The following is a 12,047-nucleotide window of genomic DNA, read 5'->3' on the forward strand; positions in this document are numbered from 1 at the left end:
CACATAAGAACTTTCCAATGGATTGTGCCTGATGGGTTAGATCTGTTCTCCCCCATTCTTTAACTCTTAATAGTACTGAAAACCCTCCTGCCAGAGGCAACTGCTTCACCTTGCCTCATGGGTGTCACTATTTACTTACTTACTTACTTACTTACTTACTTACTTACTTACTTACTTACTTACTTGAGGGACCCAGGTGGCGCTGTGGGTTAAACCACAGAGTCTAGGGCTTGCTGATCAGAAGGTCGGCGGTTCGAATCCCTGCAATGGGGTGAGCTCCCGTTGCTCGGTCCCAGCTCCTGCCCACCTAGCAGTTTGAAAGCACATCAAAGTGCAAGTAGGTAAATAGGGACCGCTCCGGCGGGAAGGTAAACGGCGTTTCCGTGCGCTGCTCTTGGTTCGCCAGAAGCAGCTTTGTCATGCTGGCCACATGACCCGGAAGCTGTCTGCGGACAAACGCCGGCTCCCTCGGCCTATAGAGCGAGATGAGCGCCGCAACCCCAGAGTCGGACACAACTGGACCTGATGGTCAGGGGCCCCTTTACCTTTACTTACTTACTTACTTATTTACTTACTTACTTACTTCACCCGCAAGCAATGAAAACTACCCTCATCTCTCCACAGTTATTACTCTGGCAACTATTGCACACACACACACCCCCAATGCATGGATACACAGCAAACACTGTTTTGTTACATAGTTTGTAGGATAAAAACTGAGCTTTTATACAGAAGTTAAAAATCTTTATTCTCTATTTCGTTCTTCTTGCTGCAGTCAGTTTTTTTTATCCCCCCCCCATTGCATTTCTAGCTAGATGTCCCAGCGACACAATAGGCTTTAGTATCAAACACTATGTACAGAAAGGTTCCAGTTGAGCCGTGTTGGGGAGAAGCACTAAGTCCTCAGTGGTGTCCAAGGTGGCTCATGCTGATTCTCCATGGTTCTGCCCCACATTAGAATTATGTCAGCTCCTAGACAGAGCTAGAACTCAATACATCCAACCTTGCTGAGGCACAGACACCTTGGAGGACAAACCTTATTCACCTGTCCACCCCTGTGATGCACTCTCTGGTACCAGTGAATTTTTTATAGGAAGGACGGAGGAAAAGGGAATCAAAATAGGTGCTGCATGGTCAAATTGTGAATTATATTGATTCACACCCACCAACTCATCCATCCACAGGAATCAGTGTGTTGAACTTGGGATGTGTGGTCTTCAGGGCAGTTTCAAGGAAGGGCCTTGGACAGAGTTGCTTTACAAAAGCTATATACTTCCCACAGAACTTCCCCTTAGTTCTGCTCCCTTCTGGGAGACAGAGTGGGAGACTACTTAAGGATCACAGCTGAGGGGAAGGAGTGTCCAAGCAACCCCTGATGTCCCAGGAAAGGTGCACAATGCTGGGATATTTGAGCATGGAATCCTGCAGCCTTCACCCCCATCCAAAAACAATTCTCGGAGAAAAACAGAAACATTTCCCTCCCCCAACCACAGGAGAAACAGCAGTACCCCAGCCTGGGGCACAGTCTAAGTTCAAAGGAGATGATCTGTGGAGATGGCAGGCCAGTATTTCATATGCTCAAAGGGAATCCATACGGCACAGAAGGAAGGGGAGGCTCACAATCACTGGGGCTCTCCTGGGAGGCAGAGTCCTGTCACGGTGCCCATCCAGGCAGGGGGTTCTTATGATGGTGATACAGAAGAATTAGAGACAGAGGAGACTTCAGTGCGGGAAGTGGAGGAGACCTCAGAGCCATCATCCACCTTCTTGCCAAAGAGCTGCAATATGCAGTTACGGAACTGCCGGGGAGAAAAGAAGAGGTAAGGTTCTACAAATGTAAGATTCCACACTTATGAAGCAAGAACCAGTAAGTTGCACTAAGATGAGGGACACATGGCTTGCCAGTAGTACAAGTGAAAAGTATTGAGGGGTCTTAGTAGATCACAAGCTTAACATGAGTCAACAGTGTGATGCAAGAGCAAAAAAGGTTAAAGCTAGTTTAGGCTGCATCAACAGAAGTTTGGTGTCCTAGTCAAGGAAAGTCATAGTACCAAAGAGTGCACATTAATGGTACCTCATCATCCTGGAGAAAAATGACAAGTGAAGTGCCACAGTGCCTGTTGTTGTTCAACGTCTTTTTAACAACTTGGATGAAGGATTTGAGGGGATGCTCATCCAATTTGCAGATGACACCAAATTGGGAGGGGTAAATAATGCCACAGAAGACAGAATTGGAATTCAAAATGACCTTAACAGATTGGAGAACTGGTTCCAAGCTAACAACATGAATTTCAATTGGGACATGTGTAAGGTTCTGTACTTAGGCAGGAAGAACTAGATGCACAAATATAAGATGGGGGACACTTGGAATACTAGCAGGACATGTGAAGAGGATCTAGGGTCTTGGTGGACCAGAAGCTCAGAACGTGTCAGCAGTGTGATGTATGCAGGAGCAAAAAAAAAAAGCTAATGCCATTCTAGGTTGTATCAACAGAAGTATGGTGTCCTAATCAAGGAAAGTTACAGGTAGGTAGCCGTGTTGGTCTGCCGTAGTCTAAACAAAATAAAAAAAATCCTTCCAATAGCACCTTAGAGACCAACTAAGTTTGTTGTTGGTATGAGCTTTCGTGTGGATGCACACTTCTTCAGATACAGTGAAACAGAAGTCACCAGACCCTTATATATAGTGAGAGGGTGGGGAGGGATATTACTCAGAAGGGTGGTGGGAATGGGTGATTGGCTGATAGGTGTGGTAAACCTGTTAACAACTGACAGTGATGGCTCTGATGGAATGCTCTGTCCCATGAGACTAGGGCCCTGCAGGATTTAACATCCTTCCGCTGGGCCTGTAAGACAGAGCTATTCTGCCTGGCTTTTAATTTGAACTCAGTCTGATCTTTTATTTCCCTTCTCTCTCCCCCCCCCTTTATGAAGATTATCTGCTCTGGGACCCCACAGCTAATTCTCCCCTGGCCTCCTTGCTGTCCCAAGTAGGACTAATTTAGCCAGCTAGCGCTGGTGGCTATCTAATGTTTATTGGATGGATTTCCCCCAAATTGATTATTGAACTTGAATTTAATTGTTATTCATGCTTTGATACTGTATTTTATGCTGCTTTTATGTTTTATTACAATTAAGTGTTTTAAATTTGTGTTAGCTGCCCTGAGCCCGGGTTTTTGAACCAGGAAGGGCGGGGTATAAATTAAAAATTATTATTATTAAAAATTATTATTATTAAAAATTATTATTATTATTATTATTATTATTAATGACTGCAAATTAGCCATCTCACCCATTGCTTTATCCTGTAAGACCAATTGCATTAATTAACAGTCGTCAACAGGTTTACCACACCTATCAGCCAATCACCCATTCCCACCACCCTTCTGAGTAATACCCCTCCCCACCCTCTCACTATATATAAGGGTCTGGTGACTTCTGTTTCAGTGTATCTGAAGAAGTGTGCATGCACACGAAAGCTCATACCAATGACAAACTTAGTTGGTCTCTAAGGAGCTACTGGAAGGATTTTTTTTTATGCTAATCAAGGAAAGTCATAGTGCCACTCTATTCTGCCTTGGTCAGACCACACCTGGAATACTGTGTTTAATTTTGAGCACCACTATTCAAGAACGATGTTGACAAGCTGGAACGTGTGCAGAGGAGGGCAACCAAAATGATCAAGGGTCTGGAAATCAAGCCTTATGAAGAATGTTTGAGGGAGCTGGGTATGTTTAGTCTGGAGAAGAGGAGACTGAGAGGAGATATGATAGCCATCTTCAAATATCTCCAGGGCTGTCACATGAAAGATGGAGCAAGCTTGTTTTCTCCTGCTCTGGAGGGAACCAAAGGTTTCAAGTTACAAGAAAGGAGATTCTGACTCAACATCAGGAATAACTTTCTGATGGCAAGAGCCGTTTGACAGTGATGGGATCCCTCAGAAGGCGGTGGACTCTCCTTCCCTGGAGATTTTAAAGCAGAGGTTGGGTGACTATCTGCCATGGATGCTTTAGCTGAGATCCCTGCATTGCAAGGGGTTTCTATTAGATTATCCTTGCCTTGGGGTCCCTTCCAACTCTACAATTCCATGATTCTAAGAAAAAGAGCGAGGGGGTGGAGGAAAGGGAGACAAGGTTAAGCAGAACTGGTGAGCTGTTCCACATGCATAATCTACAAGGCCATTCATCCTACATGGGGTTTTCTGTCCATAAATCCCTTCTCTTACAAATCTGGTTTTCAGTACTTTCAATATCTTGGCTGGCCTCTTAAGTCTCCATTTTGCAATATAGCAGATTACCTGTCTGTTCATGAAGACGTAGATAATGGGGTTGTAGATGGTGGCGCTCTTTGCAAAGTAGGCAGGCAGGGCAGCTGCAAGGGGGTGGAAGGCATAGCCTGGGTTGGCAGCAGCAAAGCAGGCAAAGAACGTATATGGTCCCCAGCAGAAGCAATAGGCAATGATCATAACCACGACCATCCTTGATACTTCCCTCTCAGCTTTCTGTGTAGATTCTGACTCCTTCTGCTGGGCAGCAACCTGTACAAGAGGGAGAGGAGGTGGGATTAAATAGGGTGTTTAGATTATTCCCACACATAGAACATGGGGAAGAGGGTTTCAACCTGCAACAAACCTGGGATAGGTAAAACCCAGGGAGGCTATATCCAGGTATGTTTCAACCAGCCTATCTTCTCACAAGCAATATACTGCAAGCCATGGAAAAGGGAAGGAATCCAGTGGAAGGGGGGGGGTGCCAACTGGTTCTGGATAATAGGGGCTCACCAAGAAATTAAGGAGGGGCAGAGAGTGGGGTCTGCTACAGAAATGAAAAGCCCACTATATTTGTGGGGTCTTGTTTGGCATGCAGCTATGGAGAGAAAGTTCTACTGTTGGTTGCAATGTGACTAAGGGGATTCCACAGTGGAAGTAGTAAAATGAAGGCATGCTAGAATGTTAGCAATTGGTAGTTTGATCCCAGACAAAGATCCCAGAGGTATGGTAGTTTGGGAGAGATGCAGTTTCAGAAATAGGAGAATCAGCAAAAGGGACAGGATTACGGGTGACTGTTCCTATGTGAGCCTGAGGGAGAGTGAGGGCATGCAGATTCCAACCAGGAGGTGGGGTCCTAGGATAGGGTGGGTGCTCACCGCACGGATAGCCAGCCACACTTGCAGGTAGCAGAGAATGATGACAGCCAGTGGGAGGAAGCAACAGGTGATCATGAGCACAACCATGTAAGACTGAACTCCAGGGTCTTCACTGCCACTGAATACGTCTGGACCGCATGATGTCTTCAGACCGTGGGGCCAGTACCTACAGGACAGGGAGGGGAAAGAGGAAGACCATTTTCACAAACAGGACTTAAATCACCTTTGAGTCTCTTCCACCACTATTTTATGAGAGAATGACTGTCTCTCATCCAGAGTAGTTCAAAAGAGGGTGCAAGGGCGTAGTGGGGAGGGGGGAATAAAAAATACATAGCTAACTGAGGTTCTGCCCCCCCCCAAAAAAGAATCCTGGCTACACGCATGGAGTGGTAGCCTTTGTGATATGAATAAACATTCTAACCATACTGTAGTTTTAACATTCCTGTGACAAGGTGATTGACACAAACTGTTTTAAGCCTCATACATAAATGCCCAGTGCCCAAGGCAGTACTTGAATAGAATACCCTCCTTAAGCTTCACAACCCCAAGAAAATTTCCCCATGCCAAAAGCTGCATGTAGTGGACTGTAAAAGGGGCAGCTTTTCTCACAGCAAGGAACTCCATGACCTAATATCAGTGACCTCTTCTTCCCCTATAATCTTTCTCAGTGGACATTGCCTGACTTGAACAGTTCTGTGTTGCTTTGGCAAAGCTTGTGGCGCTTGTCCTGCTAGCACAGTCCCCATTATCAGCCCTTCTTTTTATGTACATGTGCTTACATTACTTGCTTCTCTCCACAGCTGCTGCCGGTCCATGTCTCTCCTCACACTCACCTACTCCAGCCAAAGACGGGTGGTGCTGTCCAAATAGCAGACCACACCCAGGAGAAGACAATGCCAGCCATGGCCAATTTGGCATCAAACTTGACATTTCCAAAGGGCTTGCAGACAACAACCCAACGCTCCCAGGAGATAATGGCTAAAGACCAGAGGGCTGATATTCCTGTGGGAAAGAACAGAGGGAACAGTTGTCACAAAAAGGGAGTATGGATTCTACCATGAGACTTTGGGACTGTCCCAATTCATCTCCCATTACCTGGCTTTCTCAGCAACTACAATAGCAGTTGAGGGCATTGAGATCAAACGTTTGCACTTGCCAAACACCATAGCTAAAGAGTTATGGAATGCACAGAATTCATAGGAGGAAGACAAGCAGGGATAAGGGAGGGGCTGGCATTCTTTCTCCCTCATAAATTCCTGACAAGGAGAAGCAGGATGGAAAGAGTATGGTGATCTTGAAAGACAACAGGACTCTGGCTTGTGATTAAATGGGGTAAATATATGAGCCAGGAGGGATAACATGGGGGAAGGAATAGGATGGCAGAGCATTAAGCAGAAATTATTGTAAATAAGAAATCCCTTGGCCTCTTACCACAAGTAGACACGGTGTATCCTTCCAACACACACATGGGATGACCAAGAATGAAATAGCCAGAGATCTGGTTGATGACGCTGATGGTGCTGGCAATAACTGTCTCACCCAGATCAGCTATTGCCAAGTTCACCAAAATCCAGTTGAGTGGATGGCGTAGCTTCTTGAATTTGGCAGTGGCCACCAATACCAAACCATTAGTGAAGACTGAGGCAATGACCACAAAGATCATCCAGACAGAAGTGATGTTATAGATCCATCGTGGTGCAATGTGATAGTTTGGACCTTCAAAAGGGTCTGCGAAGGAGGGAAAAGGTTAGGAGTTGGAGGGATCCCAGCCTGCCTCACAAGATAATCCATCAGGAATCTACTGCACCAAGACTTGGCAAGGCATCTTCCCATATTTTCTTAGTGTCCCTTCCCTTGCAGACCATACAGGGTCCTTCCCCTTCACAAGTCATACACAAGGAAAGTGGTAAGTTTACACCTCTCTCTAGTTGCACACAGAAACCTCCACCTGGATCAGCTGATAACCCTTCCTTGTCTAGTCCCCAAAACTTTCCAGAACCTTTTCCAAAAACCTTGGGCAAATTCCACTTTTAGAACACTTGTCCCCTAGATAGGCTTGAAACCAACTAACCACCCCCCTTGCTGCATCACCTGCTCTATCAAGGTTCAACTAAACCCCAGTGCACCCCCATGTCTAATCCCCAATTTTAGGCTTCCACCCCCCCTTTCTGCTGCCCCTGCTGCTGGGCTCACCCCGAGTATTGTTGCTGTTGGTGTAAGTAAACAAGCTGTCTCTGGTGGTCTCATCATCATCATTGCGCCGGCGGGCAGCAAAGACAGCCACATCCCAGGCTTCTGTCATGGCCTTTGCTGCCTTCTCTCCCACCTTCCACCTGCACTTGTTTGCTGCCCTGTCCCACTCCCTCCCTTTTTCTGCCCTTTCTCTGTCTCTGTTGCTCTCTGTTTTCCTCTCTTTCCCTCGCTACCGCTCAGTCTCTCCCATCCGCTTGTCTGTGCCAGGGTCCAGGGCAATACACATTTATATACCTACCCCCCCAGATGGATTAAGCACCCGGCTTGGAGCACAAGATCCCCAAAGCCCTTAAATGTTTTATCCCTTAATTGGGCTGCGATTTGCCCCCCTCCCTGTTTCAGGCCCCCCCCATTTACCATGGCATGAAGGACTCACGCGTACCCTGCGTCACCATGGGTGTCTTTGCCGGACACTTCAGGTGAGGGATGAGCATGGAAGGGTGATTAGAGAGTCAAAAGAGCTCAGCTAATCCCTCTCAGAACGGTCCTTCCTTGCAATTTCCTAATGGCCCATTTTTCTAACTAGGCCAAAGGACGTTTTGGCCCAATTTTCCTACAACCGGAGATAGATGTTCATCACTGAAGTCAAGGTTTCAGCCCACCATGGACTCACCAACCATGGTGCCACAAAGCAATATGCTTCAGAATTGCCTGTCCTCTGCCAAGGCCAAAACAAACCCCACAAAATGCTTCCTTAAGCAGAACAGCAATCATCTTGTGCATGCCACCCCAATCTCCGAGCGATGCAAGATTCCAGGGGTCTCAGGGTTTGTGTTTCCTTTAGAATGAACCACAGTGGAGACTGGGGTGTCCTTATGTTATATGTTTCATTTACACATATATACAACCTGAGCCTGTGATGGAGGGGTTCACAGCATTAACACCCCAAGGGAGTCTTGCTTTCCCCATAACCGCAGACTTGGATTCAAACAGGAATCAAACATCTTTTGACAAAGTCCCCCATGATATTCTTGTGAGGAAGCTGGCAAAATGTGGGTTGAACAAGGTAACTGTTAGGTGGATTTGTAGCTGGTTGGAGGACTGAACCCAAAGAGTGCTCATTAATGGTTCCTCATCATCCTGGAGAAAAATGACAAATGGGGTGCCATAGGGCCTGTTGTTGTTCAACGTCTTTATAAACAACTTTGAGGGGATTTGAGGGGATGCTCATCCAATTTGCAGATGACACCAAATTGGGAGGGGTAACTAATGCCACAGAAGACAGAATTGGAATTCAAAATGACCTTAACAGATTGGAGAACTGGTCCCAAGCTAACAACATGAATTTCAATAGGGACAAATGTAAGGTTCTGCACTTAGGCAGGAAGAACTAGATGCACAAATATAAGATGGGGGACACTTGGAATACTAGCAGGACATGTGAAGAGGATGTAGGGTCTTGATGGACCAGAAGCTCAAAACGTGTCAGCAGTGTGATGTATGCAGGAGCAAAAAAAGAAAGAAAAGCTAATGCCATTCTAGGTTGTATCAACAGATGTATGGTGTCCTAATCAAGGAGAGTCATAGTGCCACTCTATTCTGCCTTGGTCAGACCACACCTGGAATACTGTGTCCAATTTTGGGCACCACTATTTAAGAACGATGTTGACAAGCTGGAATGTGTGCAGAGGATGGGAACCAAAATGATCAAGGGTCTGGAAATCAAGCCTTATGAAGAATGTTTGAGGGAGCTGGGTATGTTTAGTCTGGAGAAGAGGAGACTTGAGAGGAGATATGATAGCCATCTTCAAATATCTCCAGGGCTGTCACATGAAAGATGGAGCAAGCTTGTTTTCTCCTGCTCTGGAGGGAACCAAAGGTTTCAAGTTACAAGAAAGGAGATTCTGACTCAACATCAGGAATAACTTTCTGATGGCAAGAGCCGTTTGACAGTGATGGGATCCCTCAGAAGGTGGTGGACTCTCTTTCCCTGGAGATTTTAAAGCAGAGGTTGGGTGGCTATCTGCCATGGATGCTTTAGCTGAGATCCCTGCATTGCAAGGGGTTTCTATTAGATTATCCTTGGGGTCCCTTCCAACTCTACAGTTTTATGATTCTATGATCTCCCTCCCTCCCTCCCTCCCTCCCTCTTCCTCCCTCTCTGACTTCTGCCTACTTCTAGCTTCTTGTTCACACACCTCAGGTATCAACTCTTGCTTCTGAGTAAGGCTTTCATTGCATACCACCCTGATTTTATTGTCTACCTTTCACTTTGAGGTTTTTTAAAAACAATCTAGCTATGTATAATTTTTATGAAATAATAAATAAACCACAGATGAAAGAAGAGGAGGAGAGGAAACAGGATGGGGGCTTGAAAGGCGGATGGAGGATGGACGTCTTCCCCTTATGACTCCAGATGTTGCAGAGGGGGGGGGAGCAGATCCACTGGCTCTTTTCATCACCCTTCCTATGGAGTGCAGCACCTCACCTCACCTCACCTCATTGGGGGAAGGGCATGGGGGGAGTATTCCACCCATTCAGGGTGAGAAGCAAAACAGGGGGAGGAGGAAGAGATGGAGACAGAGGAGCGCTGCTTCCATAGGTGAAATCAGACACACTCACCCAGAAGGAGTGTGCACTTGAACATGCAGGGTTTCCCTTCAGTTCTGCATCTCTTGCCTTGCTTGTGTCCCTTCGGACCATGACTTTTGGACTTAAAGCCTGCTGCCGAGTTCGCACATTGATTAGCCTGAAAAAATATCTATATTTCAAGTAAGAGCCACTGTTGTCATGCTTTGGGACGGGAGCATGACACAGGGAGAAGAAAATGGGTAGGAGAACCCTGTTCACCACCTCAAGCTTCTTGGAGGAAAGCAGAATATAAATCCAATAGTACAGTAGATGCTCGGGTTGTGAACGCGATCCGTGCGGGAGGCATGTTCGCAACCTGCAGCGTTCGCAACCCACACTGCCGCATCTGCGCGCACACTGGTTGCGATTCGGCACTTCTGCGCATGCACAAAGTGCGATTTAGTGCTTCTGTGTATGCACGAGCGCCAAAACCCAGAAGTAGCCTGTTCCAGTACTTCTGGGTTCGGCACGGTGTGCAACCCGAAAATGCGCAACCTGAAGCGTCTGTAACCCGAGGTATGACTGTAGTAGTAGTAGTTTAGTGTGGTTGGTTTGCAGACCATAAACATCATAAACAGTGTAGAGTTAACACAACCACAGCAGTGAAAAACCACAATATGCATGCATGCATATAAATGTAATTAATAAATGAAACATAACATAACATAACAACATCAACACAACACAACACAACATAACATAACAACATAACACATAGCAATAAGACAGCAAAAAGGAATTTAAGCTAGACTAATCCTGAGGATGGGATGCAGGTGACACTGTGGGTTAAACCACAGAGCCTAGGGCTTGCCGGTCAGAAGGTCGGCGGTTCGAATCCCCGCGACGGGGTGAGCTCCCGTTGCTTGGTCCCAGCTCCTGCCAACTTAGCAGTTCGAAAGCATGTCAAAATGCAAGTAGATAAATAGGAACCGCTACAGCGGGAAGGTAAACAGCGTTTCCGTGCACTGCTCTGGTTCGGCAGAAGTGGCTTAGTCATGCTAGTCACATGACCCGGAAGCTGTACGCCGGCTCCCTCGGCCAGTAAAGCGAGATGAGCGCCGCAACCCCAGAGTCGGTCACGACTGGACCTAATGGTCAGGGGTCCCTTTACCCTTTACCTTTAATCCTGAGGATAACATGTTGCAGAATGTATTTGCTTGGCAACAGAAAGACACCAGATTTGGTGTCAGATGAGATTCCCTGGAAGGGTGTTCTGCACTCAGAGGCCCACACCTGGGAATGCCGTCTTACTTGTCACCACTTGTCTAATTTCAGAAGGCAGGGGGTCGGGGGAGACTTTGTTGGGAATACTTTGAGACTCCAGTGAAGTTTTTGGAATACTAGTTATTATTCATTTATTAAACATATCAGACACTCAAGTGTTTCTATTTCCTTTTTTTCTGTATACAATAACATATATATACAGTGGTACCTCGGTTTCTGAACACAATTGGTTCCGGAAGTCTGTTCATAAACTGAAGCGTTCATAAACTGAAGCAAACTTTCCCATTGAAAGTAATGGAAAGTGGATTAATCTGTTCCAGACGGTCCGCGGGGGACTTAAACTGAAGCGTTCATAAACTGAAGCAAACTTTCCCATTGAAAATAATGGAAAGTGGATTAATCCATTCCAGATGGGTCCGCGGAGTACTTAAACTGAAGCGTTCATAAACTGAAGCATGGGTGTAATTGGTTCCAGAAGTCTGTTCATAAACTGAAGCGTTCATAAACTGAAGCGAACTTTCCCATTGAAAGTAATGGAAAATGAATTAATCCGTTCCAGATGGGTCCACGGTGTTCATAAACCGAAAATTCATAAACCGAGGTGTTCATAAACCGAGGTTCCACTGTGTGTATGTATGTGTATATAATATAATATATATATAATACATAAAAAAGGAAGGAAATGGTAACACTTGAGTGATATGTTTAACTAAATGAATAATAACTAGTATTCCAAATAACTAGTATTCCGTGTGTGTGTGTGTGTGTGTGTTTAGTACCAGCACTTTGAAAAACCATCTGAATATCCAGCTCTTTTATGGAATTCTGGTCAAATTGGCTCCATTCACTCCTGT

General features: G+C 45.8%; 1 protein-coding gene across 1 annotated transcript; it reads right to left on the reverse strand.

The window, feature by feature from the left end:
• Positions 1-1,682: 1,682 nt before the first annotated feature.
• LOC118097846 (red-sensitive opsin) lies at positions 1,683-7,447 on the reverse strand. Its single transcript, XM_035141110.2, has 6 exons — positions 7,339-7,447; positions 6,577-6,873; positions 5,979-6,147; positions 5,146-5,311; positions 4,298-4,537; positions 1,683-1,799 (listed from the first exon to the last, which is right to left on the reverse strand). Exons 1-6 carry the CDS (start codon positions 7,445-7,447, stop codon positions 1,683-1,685), a joined length of 1,098 nt encoding a protein of 365 aa, XP_034997001.1.
• Positions 7,448-12,047: the final 4,600 nt, after the last annotated feature.

Source organism: Zootoca vivipara, chromosome 15 (genome assembly GCF_965207765.1).
Source record: "Zootoca vivipara chromosome 15, rZooViv2.hap1.1, whole genome shotgun sequence".
In the NCBI taxonomy this organism is placed as follows: Eukaryota; Metazoa; Chordata; class Lepidosauria; order Squamata; family Lacertidae; genus Zootoca; species Zootoca vivipara.